This window comes from Bombyx mandarina, chromosome 18 (genome assembly GCF_030267445.1).
Source record: "Bombyx mandarina strain Sakado chromosome 18, ASM3026744v2".
NCBI classification, from domain to species: Eukaryota; Metazoa; Arthropoda; class Insecta; order Lepidoptera; family Bombycidae; genus Bombyx; species Bombyx mandarina.
Window position 1 is genome coordinate 5,315,160 of NC_143224.1, and position 21,682 is coordinate 5,336,841.

The 21,682-nt window shown below is 37.8% G+C and overlaps 1 protein-coding gene across 3 annotated transcripts in view; it reads left to right on the plus strand.

Annotated features, from left to right (window-relative positions):
* The first annotated feature begins 756 nt into the window (after positions 1–756).
* LOC114246387 (uncharacterized) overlaps positions 757–21,682 on the plus strand; it is a 34,375-nt gene continuing 13,449 nt past the window's right edge. The window contains exons 1-3 of one of the 3 annotated variants that reach the window (XM_089734652.1): positions 757–1,623; positions 19,217–19,386; positions 20,962–21,069. In XM_089734652.1, coding sequence (XP_089590778.1) covers positions 1,218–1,623; positions 19,217–19,386; positions 20,962–21,069 — 684 coding nt within the window. In that variant the 5' untranslated portion in view covers positions 757–1,217. Of the gene's footprint in view, positions 1,741–19,216; positions 19,387–20,961; positions 21,070–21,682 lie in introns of all 3 variants that reach the window. The other 2 variants (XM_028178878.2, XM_089734651.1) reach the window with 2 other exon arrangements.

Here is a 21,682-nt window from a genome sequence, read left to right on the forward strand (position 1 = left end):
ACTAATTTCCCAATAGATTTGTTTTTTTAATAATGGATATGTCAAGGCATTTCGTGCGGTAATGAAAATAACACATAGATGTAAATAATAAAACAAATACACACAGATGTAAATTTCATGTATTTTAATTTATGAAAAAACAAACGAAAACAAATAATAAGGTCTTCGGGCAGGCTGGTTGCACCACAAGCAATGACGACAACAGAAGCACTCTCGTCAGCAGCACTGATGCTGTTCAGTAAAATTCGTCCACGTTGATACTACACTCCGAAGTCATTGCTGCAGACTTCATTCTCAAGTGAGGAAGAGTTGCAGCTCCAGCGGATGGAGTTCTCTTGGAGCTCGTTCCGGCTACTCCACACGGACTAGTGGATGACTCCTCTCGTTTCCGTATAACAAAACTCAGGTTCAGTGTGATCAAAATTGTATATCCGAACCCTTGAAACATAGTAAAACATTCTGCCAATGAAATAAAAATAATTCAATACCGTGATAGATATCTTTGAATATTAAATAACAATTTCGGTTAGTACCGAATTTATCTGCGGTATCTATTCGTTGATCTCATTACAAAGTGAGAGAACTTGATACAGCTAATGATATTCATAGCCGTAATGAACAGGGGCTCTGTGCAAAAGGGCTGCTATCTCTAAAATGGATCTTGGACACTTGTCGATCATGTTTGCTTTTAATACTACATTTTAGGGTATTAGACTGCGATATACATATATTTAAATAATACTGATATAAACTATAATATTAACAACCAAAGCAATTTACACACACAAATAACGTCTTGTATTCTCTAAAAGAATGCGTGTTTTGCTTTAAGAATTCCATACATGATTTTACGTTTTGTGAAACAAAACATGGTGCAATGCATAAACTTTAAACGCAAGATCGACGAGAAGCCGTGGGACAATAAAACAAAGAAAAGCGTATCTCGCCCGGAGCGGTGCGGGCGTCGAGTCGGACGCCGCCAATCAGAAGCGACGGACGATCCTGCCGCCCCATGGGCCCGCCCCCGCTGGTACGCGTCTCGCGACGAGGGTGAACGAGACGCAGCATCCCTATAAAGATTTTACATCGATTACGGGGACGGGCGCAGGCTGTTTCTGTCTCACCCCTGGGCGGGCGACGTGAGTTTCTGTCGCGCAGTCGCGAACAATTAACGCGCGGGGCGGCGCGGCCGATACGCGTCGCACGACGTCACTATAATGTGGTTAGTCAGTGAGCGTCGGAGCCGAGCCGACGGCGACGGCGAGTGTAACGAAGTCGAAGTGAAGAGCGCGGGAGAGCCGCGCTGCTCGCTAAGCCAGCGCGCCGGCCACAGCACGGTGGAGTTCAAGAGCACGGCGTGCGCGGGGGCCGGCGAGCCTCACGCGCCGCCTCTCGCCGCCCTGCCGGACCCGCAGCAGTTCAACATCTTCCCGGCCTTCTTCAGCCGCCAACTCAACTTCACGGGTGGCGGTGGCTGCGGACAAGGCTCTAAGATCATGGAGGAGTTGCGGCCGAACCTGGTGGGAGGATTGCTCGGTGTACCTGGCTTGCTGGACGAACACCAGGCGGATGCCAAGTTCCTCACTTCTGGCGGCGAGAGCAAATACACGCCCGACAAGAGCCGTAAGTGCAGCAACGCTTCTTCATCATCGGCGGAAGAATTCGGCGGTCTGTACGGAGGGGAACACACCGCCACGCCTCCAGCACCTCCACTCAGTAGATCCTTGCATGACAACACAGGTATATTGATAACAGGTACCTTTACATACCTTACTAACATCGAACTTCAAGAATTACTTAGTACTATTTGGTTCTATCGTGGTATTTTTACGATGAAAATTTAAAATATTTTATTTCAATTCGCTTGGCATTAAACTTCTTTATTGAAAGTCAAAGTCTACTTTACTAAGAAGAGCTACAGATCTAAGGTGAACCGACAAAACAAACTCAACGACCTTTATTCCGTGCAGTGTAATCTCCATAACAAACAACAAACGATGATAATCTCATCAAGACCTTCGGCTTTAAGTATCTAAAGAATCTATATATTTAAAGTTATATATATGTATGTACTTAGTCTGGCCATAAATACTGTTATAATTAAAAATAAACAAAATATTACATTTGAATTTGGAATCTGTCATTTTTATATGATTGCTCATTGAGTTTTCTCATTTTGGCGCCAATATATTGTACAATATTTTGCGATATTAAAATGGAGTGGGGTGATAAAGAGAACCGAATCGCTGTGATTGCATTACACAAAGTAAGTATGGAGCCAAATGCAATTTTTAAAACTCTCCATACGCTCGATATTAGTAAAATGTTTGTGTACCGGGCTATTAATAGGTGCAATGAGACCTCCTCTGTTTGTGACAGAAAAAGATCTGGCCGTGCACGTAGTGTTCGTACGAAAAAGGTGGTCAAAGCAGTAAGGGAAAGAATTCGAAGAAATCCTGTCCGAGAGCAAAAGATTTTATCTCGGGAGATGAAGATAGCACCTAGAACCATGTCACGTATTTTAAAAGATGACTTAGGACTTGCAGCCTATAAGAGACGTACTGGTCATTTCTTAACTGATAATTTAAAAGAGAATAGGGTGGTAAATCGAAACAGCTACTGAAGCGGTACGCAAAGAGAGGTAATAGAAAAATTTTGTTTACGGATGAGAATTTTTTTACAATTGAGCAAAATTTTAACAAATAAAATGACCGTATTTATGCTCAAAGCTCTAAGGAAGCTTCCCAATTAGTCGACAGAGTGCAACGTGGTCACTATCCGCCTTTAGTGATGGTTTGGTATTAGCTATGAAGGAGTGGCTGGGCCATACTTTTGTGAAAAAGGTATCAAAACATCGGCACAAGTGTATCAAGATACCATTCTTGAGAAGGTAGTGAAGCCCCTTAACAACACCATGTTCAATAATCAAAAATGGTCCTTCCAGCAAGACTCGGCGCCAGGTCATAAAGCTCGGTCTACGCAGTCGGTTGGAAACGAACGTTTCGGACTTCATCAGAGCTGAAGACTGGTCGTCGTCTAGTCCCGATCTTAATGCGCTGGATTATGATTTATGGTCAGTTTTAGAGAGTACGGCTTGCTCTAAACGCCATGATAATTTGGAGTCCCAAAAACAATCCGTACGATTGGCAGTGAAAATTTTTCTCATGGAAAGAGTGCGTGCTTCTATTGATAACTGGCCTCAACGTTTAAAGGACTGTATTGCAGCCAATGGAGACCACTTCGAATAAGCTTTTTATACTTTAAATTGTTTTATATTTCTGTATTAAACTAACACAGTAAAAGTAATAAATGTTATTTGCCATAGATTTTTTTTTGTTTTCCTTTGTAACAGTATTTATGGCCAGACTAAGTATATCTGTCAGCAACAACACTGCTAGAAGTCAACATAAAGAATTAATGAATCGTAATGCATGATATAAAACAAAAAATAATAATATTACCAATTATCAATACTTTATTCTTAATAAATAAAAATGATAATTTATTAGTTTGCTTATGTACATATGTATATTATTGCTTCTTATTTGATTACTTATTTAAATTGTTCGATAAAGTTAACCGATTGTTATTGTGTGATGTTGGAAGATGGTTCAAAAACGTTTTTGACTTATTTCCGCAACGTAAGAAAAGTCGCGCGTGAGTACCTCAAAAAGATATTTGTTATTCATATAATATATTTTCGGAATATTGCTATAGTATATTAATTAGCGTGCAACGTGACGAACGTGGAGACACATCAGCCACCTCTCCGGAGACTGATCGATATGTTTACGCGAAAATATGGATATAACAACTATATAAAATGCAATTATTATAAAAACAATTTATATAAAATGAAAAACCAGACGTTCAACAAAACTAGTATCCTTTGTATTTCACGAATCGAATCCAGTTTTGAAACGATCAAATGTATAACAAAAAACTTTCGTTAATCTCATCATGCTTTATTAAAAGATTACTTAAATATAAAAAAAAAAAAAATGAGGAAAAGAATTTGAAACGAATAAAAGAATCATTTCTAATTCATTGATATAAAAAAAAAACAGATCAAAAAAATTGATTCTTCAATTATTTTTGTTTTTATTTAATTATCTGCTCAATTTGCGGCATATACGTTTCAAATGACAACACAATCACTTGTCCTAATTCACTGACTGATTCGTGATCAACGGAAATACTTAGCCGTTGAGAAGATTTTAAATGTTGACAGTTTATTGATGTCTTTAAAGTATCCACTAGAGGGCCTTACGATCGTAAAATCTAGAAGTCGCCTGCAACCTTTCGATGGAATTGGGATTACTACTCGTATGACCGACATTACGAGTTGTATCTAAAATCGAAGTAATTTAGAAAGTAGAATACTGCTAATCCTCAACCGAGCCAAGGGGAACCATTCGTTTGGACGAAGACTTATGCATTACAGATCATAATATACGGCTCGTGTGAAGTTCGGCTCTCATCGCTAGGTGAGAGCTTCTATAATAATATTTGGTTCCAAGCAGAAGAAAGCCGTTTGGAATGTCAATAGTTCCGTTTTCTCAGATCGCTTGGAACCTCTGAACCAACAGACGGACTTCAGTTCTCTGGGTGTTCTGTACTGTATGTGGCATGGGAGAATTCTCTGAAGAATTTTTGCTATAATATCCACGTAACATGCTATATACCATCTGGCTTGAGAATGAACTTGCCTCCACGGTATTTCCTGAGCGTTATGATAAGGCCTTCTTCAAACGAGGTTTGATGAAGTACCTCAGTGGTATACAACAATTTGTGTCCATTAGCGACGATGACCTCTTTCCTATTGGTTGGCCGTAACCACGTCTGCGAAAAGTTACAATAAAGTATTTTGATCGCTAAGAGAAATGTATAGAAATCTGTCATTTTATAACAAAAAACTTGAACGCTCATACACTTGAGATAGAAGAAATAGTATATATAATAGGTTGGGGAAAAAGTCTTTTCGATAGTATGTAAGAGCTTGTAATCAAATCTCTTTGGCTATAATATTTGTATCTGGCTGGTTTTGGTATCATTAAAAGTTTAAATTTTAAAGAAGATAATTCCAAATTCAAATTAGGAAAATGTGTGATTTTTATTCATTTTTCGTACTGTCAAGATGAGTGAATCTAATGAAAAAAATCTATACATTTTAAAATGTTACTACCAAAAAGGTAAAAATGCAACGCAAGCCGCGAAAAAAATTTGCGATGTTTATATATTTATGTATATGTGTGTACCTAGTGCAGTGTCTGTGAGAGTAAAACAAATTTGGTTTAAGCGTTTTCAATCCGGAAATTTTGATATCAAAGATGCACGTCACTCTGGTCGCCCTATTACGGATAAAATGGATGCCATTTTTGAAAAAGTGGAACAAGATCGGCATATCAGTAGTTACGACGTAGCTGAAGAGCTGGGAATTGACCACAAAATAGTTTTGGCGCATATGAAAAAAACTGGGTACACAAAAAAGCTCGATATTTGGGTATCTCACGAGTTTACTGAAAGAAACCTAATGAACCGTGTACTCATTTGTGATTCTTTATTACGACGTAGTGAAACCGAACCATTTTTGAAGAAGCTGATAGCTGGTGATGAAAAGTGGATCACGTACGACAAGAACGTCCGAAAAAGGTCGTGGTTAAAGACCGGTCAGGCTTCACAGACTGTGGCGAAACCCGGGTTAACTCGCAACAAGGTGATGCTGTGTGTGTGGTGGGATTGGAAGGGCATTATTCATTATGAGCTGTTACCACCAGGGAGGACCATCGATCCTGAACTCTACTGCGAACAACTGATGAGATTAAAACAAGAAGTTGAGAGAAAGCGGCCGAAATTAATCATCAGAAGGGGTGTGGTTTTTCATCATGATAACGCTAGACCTCACACATCTTTAGCCACTCAGCAAAAATTAAAGAGAGCTTGGCTGGGAGGTGTTAATGCATCCGCCGTCCGTATAGTCCTGACCTTGCACCTTCAGATTTCCACCTGTTTCAGTTTCTTCAGAATTCTTTAGGCAGTGTCAGGCTAACATCACGAGAGGATTGCTAAAACCAATTGTCACGGTATTTTGATCAGAAGCCCCAAAGTTTGTATAGCAATGGGATCATGGACCTACCTACAAGATGGCAAACAGTTATCTAACAATATGGTACCTACATTCTTTAGTTAAATTAAATGTAAATAAACTATATTAAAAAATGGTGTGAATTTTCTTAAAAAATGCGGAGAAACTTTTTCCCCAACCAATATATGACGGAGTAGATGAGGATATAAGGAGATGAAGAATGTAACGAAGGTGGGCGATCGGCGGTGTTTTTAAAAAGCTGCGGTGGTTCTCGTAGATTCTCTTTTTTTTTTTTTAATTGCTTAGTTGGGTGGACGCTCGTCACAGCCCATCTGGTGCTAAGTGGTTACTGGAGTCCATAGACATCTACAACGTAAATGCGCCACCCACCTTGAAATATAAGTTCGAAGATCTCAGCATAGTCACAAAGGCTGGGCTACACTTCAGACCGAAACGCATTACTGCTTCACGGCAAAAATAGGCAGGGTGGTGATACCTATCCGTGCGGACTCAGAAGACGTCCCACCCACAGTAATTACGCAAATTATAATTTTGCGGGTTTTGATTTTTATTACACGATATTATTCCTTCACCATGGAAGTCAATCGTGAGCATTTGTTAGGTTCGTATTTCATTAGAAAAACTGATACTTGCCTGCGGGATTCGAACACCGGTGCATCGCAAGATACGAATGCACCGGACGTCTTATCCTTTAGGCCACGACGACTTCAAATTCATTTAAATCGATCATAAATACGAATGGGTACCGATATTTTAATACTTTAAAATCGATTAATAGGTGCACTAACAATCTTCCCCTCCAGTCGCACTCCTCGTGCTTGAAGGTCATGACCCCCTCCATCCATGACTTTCGTCCTGACAATGCTGTGCCATCTCATCCTGGTTTCGGCTACTCTGAGAGCCTCGTAGACGGTGGAATCGAGGGTGATGCGGACCTGATTATACTAACGCATCGGGCTGCGCTCCCGCCCTCTCTTTCCTTCCGCTTTGCCAGTAATCACCAGTTTTTCAAGGTTGTCTTCGTCCTTCCTACCAACATGTCCGAAGTTCTGTAAGATGGGTCTGTAATGCGGTTGGCGGTTCATAACATCCCCAGCAATTACCTCCAGCCCTAATAATATGAGAAAAGATTTCAAAGGCAAATAATTCAAATATCCCAAAGAAAATACGTGAAAGACAGCGTCAATGGTACTAATATTGGTTACGTCAACAGAATAGCTTTCATTCAGTTACAATGACACAGAAAAACAAACACGAGGTCGCCCTGAGGCTATTTGATGGATTTGATGGAATGGCAACCTGAATAAAAACTCATTATATACTTGCTGATTTTTGTAACAGAGCTTCGAGACGAAAGCTCATGTAGAGAGAGAGCTAATTTAGACTATAAACTATCTCTGTACAAACATTTATCCAATTCCATTCAGTAATATTTGCGCGATTAAATAAAACATCCCAACATAAAAACTTTCACCTTTAAAATATATGTAAAGAGAATTTCAGCACGCTGAGAGCTTTGAATGCAATATGAAGTATTCTTCCATCTCTTTCTCTGTATCATCTGTTCACAAGGTTACTTGTTATTTGTCTTCAATTTGATAAATAGTTCATGAACAAATAAAAAATGACCATATACCATTCAATATCTCCTGATTAATATAAATTCAAATGATCAAATCTTTACCATCTAATTCAGTATTCAATACTAGTCTAGCACAGTTCAATTACTTCATTGTCCTAACAAAACCCGCTAAGTAACACGTAGACACTGCTGCCCGGAATATGTGCGTATAATTACAATTTCAATTAGGCTAGTAATATCGCAAACAATCGGCCCGCGGGTGACGTCATGAATACGAAATGTCACTAACGACCTCTCCCCGCACTCGCCCGCTGACCCCATACCTTCCCAAAAACTAGGGATGCCACGCGCCTCGTATATCTATTACTTTAATATTTTATATTCTTATTGTATGATGGCATGCCAATTTAACATGTACCATATTCATATCAACGAGAACGATCCATTCCAAATAGTAATTAGACTAATATTACAGAAAAAATACACATCTCAAATATTCATTCTTGAATTCAAATATGTTATTCACTGTGCGTCTACGTTCCTACAATCAACAAAACGATCATCAAAATTATGTTATAGTCATAATGGCTGTTAACTTTATTACACAATTGAAAAATAATTGATTTTACCCTTCTGCCCTCGAGAGCTATGGAAGAAGATTTTACCACAGATATATATAATGGGACAAATTAGCGTTACAATTAGTGGAGTGATGTCGTGTTCATCAATTTGAGAGAAGAGAATAATTAGTAAAAGTCATACGTACTTTGAACGAATAATTTAAATCCGCTAGTTATGTTCTGATACACGTGGATTTGATATTGAACGAGGTATCACGATCATTGGAATATGCCCTCTCTTTCCCGCAAACTGAGTGATTGCTTACAATTTTTTAGCTAAAAATTTAAGTCATAATTCAACAAGTTAACTGATGGTAGGACCTCTTGTGAGTCCGCACGGGTAGGTACCACCACCCCGCCTATTTCTGACGTGAAGCAGTAATGCGTTTCGGTTTGAAGGGTGGGGTAGCCGTTGTAACTATATTTGAGATCTTAGAACTTATATCTCAAGGTGGGTGGCGCATTTACGTTGTAGATGTCTATGGGCTCCAGTAACCACTTAACATTAGGTGGGCTGTGAGCTCGTCCACCCATCTAAGCAATAAAAAAAGTGCTTTTTTTTGGAAGGTAGTGTTAGTTGTGGCCGGGAGGCCTTTCCAGCTTAACCAGGACAGGTGGACGAGCACGAGCTCAGCCTGGAGCTTGGTAAAAGCGGATATTAAGATTCTTTTTTCTTTTTTTCCTACCCATGCTGATAGCCTTGAGAGGCTATTTCAGCTTCACTCTAACGTGTAAGTGAGCAAACCGGAAGTGTTGCTAACATTGGCCCTAGCAAAAGCAGTGCTTCGCAAAATGTACCACCGGATCGGAATCGCGTCTAAAGATCCGGCGAGAAACTCAGTGTGCTGTGTCTATGGGTTCATTTACTCGTCGAGTCCTTCGTCGCATGCAACGGGTTCGCCGAGGACGGTGACCGGTGCTTGTGGTACATAAAAGCACCGTTAATGGATTGGGAGGATCCGTATTGACGTGCTTAGGGCGACATCGACTGTTTATAGATGACAATGAAGACAATGAAATTAAAAACGCGGGATCAAATAGTACAAATAGTTTTAATGCATATCTAGTATATTAAATAATAAAATTAAAACATAAAGTCTATACATTGTTTTCATAAACTAGCACTACCGAATTGTTGTAGCCCTAATATTCGTTTGAATTTCGGTAATGTCGTGACAGCCCTAGTTTGTACAACCCTCCGCGGTGCCGGGAGCGAAGGCTGAATTTTCAAGCGACTTCGGTTTCCAGTTCGGGCATGTACGATACACGTACTAAATGTGCATTGAATATATACAGTACTCACGAACATGAACATTCTACGCCGAATCCTGGTGTTATAGATGAAAGACTATTTATTAATATTTGAATTTAAATAATTTGTTGTGAAAATAACAAACAATATCAGAACGATTACTTGTCATTATTTTTATAATTATTTGAAATTATCGATTGTTTTTAACATAAATATGTAGTTACTAATTCTAGACAAAATTACGAATTTGTCAAAATTAAACAGAATCCCCTTGTGAATCAATCACACACAATCCACATGTATGAAGACGTCCCGCCAAGTTTCCACATCCGCTGCATGGCTTTGTAAATATACTTGAGATCTTAGAACTTATATCTCAAGGTGGGTGGCGCATTTACGTTGTAAATGTCTATGGGCTCCGGTAACCACCTAACACCAGATGGGCTGGGAGTTCGTCCACCCAATCAAGCAATAAAAAAAAGCATGGAAGAATTCTAATCGTTATGCCCCGGTTTTAAGTTTCACTATAACTCACCGTTTAGATAGTATTTAGATTCCTTCTTTTTTTTATTGCCCTTGTAGGCAGACGAGAATACGGCCCACCTGATAGTGAGTGGTTACCGTCGCCCATGGACTTCAGCAATGCCAGGGGCAAAGCCAAGCCCTTGCCTACCGCTTAATACTCTCCAGAAGCCTCGTTTGAAGAAGGACATGTCATAGCGCTCGGGAAACACCGTGGAGGTGAGCTCATTCCAAAGCTTTTGAGAATTTGTCACTTGGAGAAAAAATTATTACGCAAATGCTTCCTGAAAATGGCGAGAGAGTAGATCACGTTAGATAAAGACACTGACTTTTACTTTTAAAAGCGCAGAACCTCGCGTAGATTTGGAACTGCTCGCGCCAACTTCCCAGATAACTAGGTACTTCTTTTTCACATCCTACAGAGTCGAGCGGATTGAATCAAAAGAGATTCCAATCTCACAGATCGAAACCGTTGAAGTCGCAGAAGGACTTGCAGTATCTCTGTAAGCTCTCCTGTATGTCACACGGACACTAATTTAGGAAATTATTCGATTTGATACCAGCTTCTCCTTTTCACTATCTCACCAGTTATTGCCGTTGCCGAATTCACTTTTACTAGCCACGATGTCCTACATAATGTCCTTATCCTTACATCTACTACTACTTACTAATCCTTACATGGAGATTTTTTTCTGTGGAAATTTAGAATAATACCTTGCACCAGCAGCAGCTTTAATCCTATTTCATCGAAACAAACTTGAATATCAGATTTACATATGAATTTTTAATAATCACTTTTATGAATCGATGTGATGAAAAGCAACTAATAATTGTTTTTTGAGATATTTTTTTCGATATAGAATTATTTAAAACCTTAACACGGCGCGTTAGATTTTGCATATCTAGAATTCGTTCGCAAAAAAGAGCCCGACATTATAAAATTATGTCATTTAATTTTGTGCGACAATCGGAAATGCTCCAATTTAAGCCACTGCTTTATTTTCTTGTTTTGCGGTCTATTTATTAGAGTTGGGACAGAGTGTCATCAATTTTTATCGCTGAAAAGTTGATTAGCTAGCGGCGCATTTTATGCTCAACGATTAATGTTGTTCTACCGTCTAGGCATTTGAATTTATCCACAGTGTACCAGTGGTAAATTTAGCGGCATCTATTACCAATTTACTGGTGGTAAGGTTACTACTGCCAATCTATCTATATTTATTAAAAATCAGTAATTCCGGATTCAAAGGTGGGATCAGTCATTTTTGACTTTGACTGTTTGTGTCAAAATCAAATATATATTGTAAACATAGACCTCGTAAATTCCAAACAACATTCCTACTGAAAAATATAATTTATTATTACCTATTTAACATTCAGTTTAATCTAATCAAGGACAACATCGAAACTGAGACTGATAAAAAAAAAGATGATGACTGAATTTACTAAATTGAAAGGTTCAATATTGTTATATCATATCAAACCATTAATATAATGCTCAGCTTACTTCGTAACGTATTAAATAATACATACAGTACAAACACATGCTAGGATTAAAGAGTAAATCATGGGTCCAGGGGATTTAACACTCAAAATGTAACCATTGACGTACCTAGTCGCGTGGCGGTCGCGTGTGATTCGCACCTGCCTATTCAAGTACAGAGAACCCTTTACAACAAATAACACGGAAGCAATTGTCAACGAACACGAATTTATCAATTGACATATTTAAGTTTCCGTTATAATTCTATCATTTTACAATGCCTCAACCAATGAACGTGAGAGAGAGAGAGAGAGAGAAAGAGAAAATACACTTTATTGCACACCAAAACACAATTTACATTCAAAAAACAATCAAAAAAGCAGATACAATTGTACAATAGGTGGTCTTATCGCTAAAAGCGATCTCTTTCAGACAACGCTTTAATTTACAGAAATTCTGGAAAATATATAAAAATATAGCAGGTGTGTTGCGGTGTACTATAGTAATACATTATTATAGAAAATATATACATACAATAAACAAAATATATGCCAATTAAATACCAATATACATACTTACATACAATACATACTAATATACTTACATACACATAATAGATCAACAGTATGGAAATAATAAATGACGATGCAAACAAACAGCACTAAGCAGATAAGTAGTGTTCTTTCACCATTCTTTTAAAACAGTTTAAAGTTGAAGCACTTCTAACTGCATCCGGCAGAGCTGATGGTATGTAATGTAACAAATAATTCTGTTTTATACATTCGGAAATTCCCTTTTTTATTTTCTACATCATTTTAAATGCAACAACAAATAAGATTAGGAAGAAAAAAGCTTTTGTGAAATTATTTACAGGTCCAATAAGCTTCTCTGATTACGTATGGTAATAAAAAAATATCGTCGAAAATGATACCTCTAATTTGGTTTATGACATCACGGCCGCCTTCACAATTGGTGACTATTCCTAGATCATTACGTATCAGTTTTCACTTTACACCAGATAAAATTTCAGAAGAATCTTCTAAGATTTCTTAAGATAAACTTCCAGATTTCTGAAATGAAATAAACTTGCCAGAAATATAATATGGCGCGTGAATTATTTATTACAATATCTAACGGTACAACATGGAGGCATGCAAGTTTGTCATTTCCGTATACTTCAATAGCAGTTAAATGGGCGACGAGTCCGACTGCCATTTAATAATAAAATAATTAAACTTTAATCAAGTACGATCTGTGATAAAAACCTGCGATAATAAAAAATTTAAAAAAAAACAATAATCTCCTTAATAACTAACCAATATGCGCATAGTAATCCACAGTAGGAGTGTACTCGACATAATGGAGTGTTCATTGTAGTGACGGCACCTACAAATCCCGTAAACCTATTGTACGGATAGACCCCTTTGTATCAGATGACACTTTAAAAAGTCGACAATGCGACATTTGCAATAAATTGAAAAGTATTAAAAGATAAGAGCTGCTGAGACTAAGGTTTTGATCAATACAATATTCATCACTAGAATGCGAAATCAAGGTATTTTTTAATTATCATGAACTATGCTTATGATTTTCATTGGATTTACACACATCATTTGTAACCAATTTAGGTGTAATGCGTGTAATTTTTTTTAGTAGCAACAACTACTCCATTACCGCGATCTCAGAAGACTTTATTCTAAAACTGTATTTAGAACAGTTTAAAAACCAGTATGATAATTTTGTTCATTTCACACACAAGATTGCTTTGTGTTAGAAATTGGTTGAAATTTATGACCCAAAGAAAAGCATTCGAAAAACTTTTAATTATAGCTTTGTTTAAGCAAAACTTACAAGTTAGAGACCTATGAAATAAATGCCTTAACATATAAAATGTTATCAGAAAATTAAATGACGTCAATGACAATCGTGGATTTGTGGCATTTGTGTCAATTATAAATCTATTAGTGGAAGGAGACATATGGATGGTCGGAGGGCTAGGCGCCCTCGGGCGCTCCAGAGGTGGTCCAGCCCTTCACTCGAGTGCACAACAAATAACTTTAATTCTTTATTCAAGTGAAATATGTTGACTATTGACAATTATGATTTTATTGAAAAACATGAACACATTATATTCGTATCTCAGAACAGCTTATCTATGACTAATTGAAATCTTCATAATGTTAATCATATTTCCTATTACCTAGATTTTATACCTACTCCGTACAGTAATTAAATAGTTTACTTGAACTATTTATAAAATGTTTAAATTATATGCTCACTTAAGACGTGAGTGTGCTAGAGATAGTGAGTATTGGAATTTTGTTAACATGCGGCTTACATATGTGTATCACTACATAGTATAAAACAAAGTCGCTTTCTCTGTCCCTATATCCCTATGTATGCTTAAATCTTTAAAACTACGCAACGGATTTTGATGCAGTTTCTTTTAATAGATAGAGTGATTAAAGAGGAATGTTTATATGTATAATAACATCCATTAAATAGTAGAGAAATCAATAATAAATTACAGTTTCCGAAGCGAAGCGAGGGCGTTTCGCTATATAGGTATATGGCACGTATAGATCTATAGATCTATAACTATGGCTAGTAACAAAGCATCAGTTTTTTCGGAAAATACATTCAACTTTAAATGGTTTTATGTTTATATAAGATGTTTTTGATGTTTTTGTGTCAAACCATACTACTAATCTAATAACATTTAACAATTACAAATCTCTTATAGAATATCTCCTTATCAAAGTCTTCTTATTCAACATATTTTTTTGTAGAACAATAAACGCGTCCCCAGCTTTTAACTTTGACACTTCGGATCCAGTCATCCGACACCTCTCGACCGCCACAGATGGTGCTTTCATGTCAATCGTCATAATTAGGGGATTACGACCCCCTAATGACATGTTACATTGAATCTCTTTTACGCCCACGGACAAATGTTCTACAATTTTCTCTGTAAATAATGAATGTTTGTTCTCGATTATTTTGTTTCGATTCTGCCTTGCACCTTACAGTGTAAGTCTGTAGATGTGTTCTGCTAAAAAAAGAAACAGATGCAACTAGTCTTAAAACACGCGCTATAGGAAATAAAGTGGTAAGCATGTTATTAAATACTAGCGACCCGCCCTCGCTTCGCTTCGGAAACATTAAAACACATATGAAACCAAAAAAATAAAATAAAAATAAAATAAAAAAAAGTAGCCTATGTTCATCAGGGACAATGTCGGCTTCTAGTGGAAAAAGAATTTTTCAAATCGGTCCAGTAATTTCGGAGCCTATTCGAAACAAACAAACAAACAAATCTTTCCTCTTTATAATATTAGTATAGAAAACAAAAACCACGAAAACAAAGTTATAGCGCCGTGTTGTCTCTATACTAATATTATAAAGAGGAAAGATTTGTTTGTTTGTTTGTATTGAATAGGCTCCGAAACTACTGAACCGATTTGAAAAATTCTTTCACTGTTTGGAAGCAACACTATTCCCGAGTGACATGAGCTATAATATTTTTTGAAAAAAATTAGAGATCCTTACTAAAATTCCAATAATGTAAACCAAGGTGTAAAAAAATTACTTTAAATATTCTTTACATCGCGTGCCCTGCGAAAACTATTGATGATAGAATAAAATAATGTACTACGACTTTGTAGAACACATTATTATTTACAAAAGGTGTCGCGAGAGCAAATGTCTAACTATTATAGTTATGCCGCAATAAGTGTTCTTTTATTTTAAAAAATAAAAACAACGTCAAATATCGTTGAAATTTTTGTTAAAGACCCGAGCGGAGTCGGAGCGGGCCTTTAGTTTTAGAATAAAATTACAACAATAGATGTTTTTTCCGCAGAAATTATATCAAACAAAGTCCTTTTTCATTTTGGTCAACGACCGCGGGTAAAAACGGCAAATAAAATCGTTTCTCTAATAGCTTAATCGGATCCCAGGAAAACGTCAGGTAAAACGAAACCAATATGTTCGCCAGCAAAGCACCTAAAACATAGAAGCGAAAAAAAGCAACCTTTCAAACGTTAAAAGGTCCGCTTAGCGCGGACGCAAACACTTAACTCCGTTTTAATTAGTAAGTAGCTTGGAACACCGTCAAAGGGAATGCATGAATACTTCGAAACCGACCTTCGGCAGTGCTTTTAAAATCTCCCTCGCTTAATTCAGAAGCTCAGAGAAACCGAAGGTAAACTGATTATGTCGCCAATATGAGAATTTTTAGGCAGAAACGGTGAATTTCGAGTTTTATCTTTGATGTTGTATAAAAGCTTTTCGAGTTTGTCTCTCGGGATCGATTTTCTAATTACGAATCGAAGTAAAACATTCCACTTATATCATAAATTTACATTCAATCTATTATTTAAAAATACTTAAAATCTACTATACGATTGTTAGTGGTGTCTGGTACTGATTTTTTAGTTTTAATTATTTATGAATCCGGTATTTCTTATGCTATATAATCTTTCGAGTTACCAAGAACACGATATTAAAGTTGCAAAGTTTGTTTCATTCATGTTTTACTCATAAAATTGAAATTCAAAGTGTTTCAACACTCCTTCACATAAAATACATACATATGTAATAAAATTAAATATTAATCCTAATATTGACTATATTGAAAAAAGCACATACTCTTTGTAGCTTTTCTAGTTACACCCAAACAAATACACTGAGCTACCTCTGTGTCAGATATTTCAACCTTGCCACCTTGGAAACTGTGTGTTCCATCTATTTCAAAATTATTAGTCTTTTGTACCTTGTTGAACTACGAAATAGCTACGAAAAGGCAATCTATACTAATATTATAAAGAGGAAAGATTTGTTTGTTTCGAATAGGCTCCGAAACTACTGGACCGATTTGAAAAATTATTTTTCCATTAGAAGCCGACATTGTCCCTGATGAACATAGGCTACTTTTTTTAAATTTTTTTTTATTTTTTTTTTTGTTTCATGTGTGTTTTGATGTTTCCGAAGCGAAGCGAGGGCGGGTCGCTAGTAATATTATAAAATGCTTTCGTCAATCACTACATTAACTCAACGCAGACGTTCGAAGCTGTGCCTCAGGCCTTCACCACCATCCATAGACTCATACCTTCATCCATAGATAGCCACAAAAAAAGAACAAAAATGATCAGACATTAAAAAAAAGATGTGTGGTGTCGTGGGACACCGGATAGGAACGAAGTTCCTTATTATAAAAATATTAATTTTAAGTTCTATTCGAGGTATAAAGAAAATAAAACTGGAGGTTTCGCAACAACCCACGGTCATTCGGTAACGTGCGAACTTATTGTGGTACACTTCATTCACGGTTGTTTGCATAAGAGTTAGTGTATTGCGCAAACGAACGCTCTGAGGTCGTGGTCAATAATTGATAAAAAAATATGTTATTTTTTGTACGTTATTACAAAGTTAAGTCGTACACTGTGTGCATTACTAATAAAAATCTTACGTTACGGACGTTTTTTCCCGGATAGGGTACCCTCCGCATCGTCCCATAAGGAACTTCGTTCCAAAAATTTAGAAGAAATAACAATACCACCTCCCGATGATCTCTTCAGGCGTTTGCAAGAGTCTCGCCGTGAAATCATTAGGCTGTTAACAGCGTTAGTTAAAGCAACGCAATTACAATTATGTGCGGCCCGCGCGAACTTGACCTACGGCACGCGGGTCGATGCGCACGAACCGCTTATGCAAATAAGTACCTATGCGGTTTCCTTAAAGTCTGAACTGATAGCCTTTGATTACGTGTTAGTCTCATTCTTCAGTTTTTTCTTGAGAATTCACCAACATTGATGAAACAAAATAACCGAGTACTAACGACAATTAATAAAATCTTAAATATAAAATATTGCAGTGAAATGTTTTTTTATTGTTTAGTTGGTTGGACGAGCTCACAACCCACCTGGTGTTAAGTGGTTACTGGAGCCCATAGACATCTACAACGTAAATACGCCACCCACCTTGAGATGTACGTTCTAAGGTCTCAGTATAGTTAAAACGGCTGCTCCCCCCTTCAAACCGAAACGCATTACTGCTTCAGGGCAGAAATAGGCCGGGTAGTGGTACTTACCCGTGCGGACTCACAAGAGGTCCTACCACCAGTAATTACGCAAATTATAATTTTTGCGAGTTTGATTTTTATTACACGATGTTATTCCTTCACCGTGGAAGTCAATTTGTTAAGTACGTATTTCATTAGAAAAATTGGTACCCACCTGCGAGATTCGAACACCGGTGTATCGCTCGATACGAATTCACCGGACGTCTTATCCTTTAGGCCACGACGACTTTAGTGATGATTTTAATATCGCATTTAAACTCACAAATATCACATGTATTTAAACTTACTCGAAATTCCTACTTGACACCAGTCAATGGTATACTTAGTCTGGCCATAAATACTGAATTAAAAATAAACAAAATATTACATTTGAATTTGGAATCTGTCATTTTATATGATTGCTCATTGAGTTTTCTCATTTTGGCGCCAATACATTGTTCAATATTTTGCGATATTAAAATGGAGTGGGGTGATAAAGAGAACCAAATCGCTGTGATTGCATTACCCAAAGTAGGTATGGAGCCAAATGCAATTTTTAAAACTCTCCATACGCTCGACATTAGTAAAATGTTTGTGTACCGGGCTATTAATAGGTGCAATGAGACCTCCTCTGTTTGTGACAGAAAAAAATCTGGCTGTCCACGTAGTGTTCGTACGAAAAAGGTGGTCAAAGCAGTAAGGGAAAGAATTCGAAAATGGAAAAGAAATCCTGTCCGAAAGCAAAAGATTTTATCTCGGGAAATGAAGATAGCACCTAGAACCATGTCGCGTATTTTAAAAGATGACTTAGGACTTGCAGCCTATAAGAGACGTACTGGTCATTTCTTAACTGATAATTTAAAAGAGAATAGGGTGTTAAAATCGAAACAACTACTGAAGCGGTACGCAAAGGGAGGTGATAGAAAAATTTTGTTTACGGATGAGAATCTTTTTACAATTGAGCAACATTTTAACAAACAAAATGACCGTATTTATGCTCAAAGCTTTAAGGAAGCTTCCCAATTAGTCGACAGAGTGCAACGTGGGCACTATCCGACTTCAGTGATGGTTTGGTGGGGTATTAGCTATGAAGGAGTGACTGAACCATACTTTTGTGAAAAAGGTATCAAAACATCGGCACAAGTGTATCAAGATACCATTCTTGAGAAGGTAGGAAAGCCACTTAACAACACCATGTTCAATAATCAAGAATGATCGTTCCAGCAAGACTCGGCGCCAGGTCATAAAGCTCGGCTTACGCAGTCTTGGTTGGAAACGAACGTTTCGGACTTCATCAGAGCTGAAGACTGGTCGTCGTCTAGTCCCGATCTTAATGCGCTGGATTATGATTTATGGTCAGTTTTAGAGAGTACGGCTTGCTCTAAACGCCATGATAATTTGGAGTCCCAAAAACAATCCGTACGATTGGCAGTGAAAATTTTTCTCATGGAAAGAGTTTTATATTTGTGTATTAAACTAACACACTGTAAAAGTAATAAATGTTATTTGCAATAGATTTATTTTTATTTTTAATTGTAACGGTATTTATGGCCAGACTAAGTATGTATACATGTTCTTTTTTGTCAACAGAGGGAGCGTTTAAAAAGTTAAAGCCGGAGCCTGGTGGGAATGGGTCCGGTGCGTCGAGTGGTAATTCAGCACTATCGCCGGCTCTAGGACCACAGCACGCGGGCCACACGCCAACAACTGCATCATGTCCGACGCCAGCGAGGAGAAGACATCGAACAACATTCACACAGGTTACTCCGACGGTTTCGAAATTACATATAAATCACCAAGTCCGATAACGACTTAGACTGGCAATTTTTTTTTTATTGCTTAGTTGACATGAATTGTGTCTAAAGGTATGATTCCGAACTCGGCAACAATAGCCCACTGAGTTTCTCGAGAGATCTTCTCAGTGGAAGCACGACTCTTGCTAGGGTTCGTGTTAGCAACGTCGTCAGGTTTGAGCCCCGTGAGCTCACCTCCTAGTTAAGGTTACGCTGAAATAGTCTCTCAAGGCTATCAGCTTAGGTAGGAAAAAAACGGCAACAAGCAGCAGAGCTGCCACTAAAGTGCTGCCCGGTAGTGACGCGTCTGCCGCCACAGCAAGAGTACCTACGTGAATGCGTTGTTCTTTCGGGGCGGTAGGGCGACACTAACGCGCAGTAATGCTGCCGCTACATTGCTGCCTAGCTCGGAATGTAATCTCATATAAGCTTATAGAGATTGTATGGGGACCAGTAGTGCCGCGACAACACTACTGCGGCAGCACTGCTGCGTGCAGCGTAGTTCGAAATCATACCTTTAAGGTCATGAAAATTCCTCGAAAATAATCTTTATACTAGGAAATGAGTTTGCTACTAATAAATAGTCTTGCTGGGTCCCTAGCACGCTAGCCGATGGTAACCGTCTACCATTAGTTCGACTGCTCATCTGTACGTCAATAAAAGTGCACGTTATCAAATCAAATACAGTTAGTGAAGAACGTGAATTAAAAATGTAGTTTTGGTTAATTGTTGTTCTTACATGGTACTAGCCCTGCTCGTCCACTTCGCTGGGCATTGAAAATTAACTTTATAATTTTTAGTATTAGGGAGTCCAACACTCATATAAATATTAGCCTATCCATTCATCCAACGAAGAAACAAGCATTGTTGTTTGGATCTAGTTACTATTTCAGCGATTTCGGGGTGATAGCTATGGGTCTATATTGGTAGCACAACAAATTAATCCAACTTGACGTAAAGACATAAAAAACAAAATATTAGTAAAATAATGGCTGCGGATACACAAACGATGATGTAGTAGTAGATTAAAGTGAAAATAGGGTCGCTTGTTCGCAAAATTCGCAATTTTTCTTATGAAATACGTACTCAACAAATGTTCATGATTGACTTCCACGGTGAAAGAATAACATCGTGTAATAAAAATCAAACCCGCAAAACTATAATTTGCGTAATTAGTGGTGGTATGACAACTTGTGAGTTCGGACGGGTAGGTTTCACCACCTTGCCTATTTCTGCCGTGAAGCAGTAATGCGTTTCGGTTTGAAGGGTGGGCAGCCGTTGTAACTACACTGGGACCTTAGAACTTGTATCTCAAGGTGGGTGGCGCGTTTACGTTGTAGATGTCTATGGGCTCCAGTAACCACTTAACACCAGGTGGGCTGTGAGCTTGTCCACCAATCAAAGCAATAAAAAAAAAATTGTGGATCCCAGGCGTTGGTACCACTGAACTCGGGAACTTCACCTGAATAATGCAGCTATTATATATTTACATTCAAACATTCTTCGAAGCATTAAATTGCATTTACGAATCTTTTCACACAGGAACAATTAGCAGAGCTAGAAGCGGCATTCGCAAAGTCACATTACCCGGACATTTACTGTAGGGAGGAGCTGGCGAGAACTACGAAATTAAACGAAGCCAGAATACAGGTCAGTACCATAGAATTAATCACAATAATCTATACCACCCCGCCTATTTCCACCGTGAAGCAGTATTGCGTTTCGGTTCGAAGGGTGGGGTAGCCGTTTTAACTATACTGAGACCTTAGAACTTATATCTCTAGGTGGGTGGCGCATTTACGTTGTAGATGACTATGGGCTCCAGTAACCACTTAACACCAGGTGGGCTGTGAGCTCGTCCACCTAACCAAGCAATAAAAAAAAATACTAATATTATAAAGCTGAAGAGTTTGTTTGTTTGAACGCGCTTATCTCAGGAACTACTGGTCCGATTAGAAAAAAATCTTTGCTAGATAGCCCATTTATTGAGGAAGGCTTATAGGCATTATATTAAAAAATATTTTCACTTTCTTCTCAAAATTCTTTCAGTGTTAGATAGCCCATTTACCGAGGAAGGCTATATATAGGCTATATAACATTACACTAAGACTAATACAAGTGGAGCACCAATAAAGAATGTTTCAAAATCGGGTATTTTTAACCTTTTGGAAGCTTCCACTGCGTGCGCTGCGGAAACGGTTAAAGTTTCGCTAAAGTAATGTATGAGAGAATTGTTCCCGTTTAAAAGATCTAAAAAAAGTCC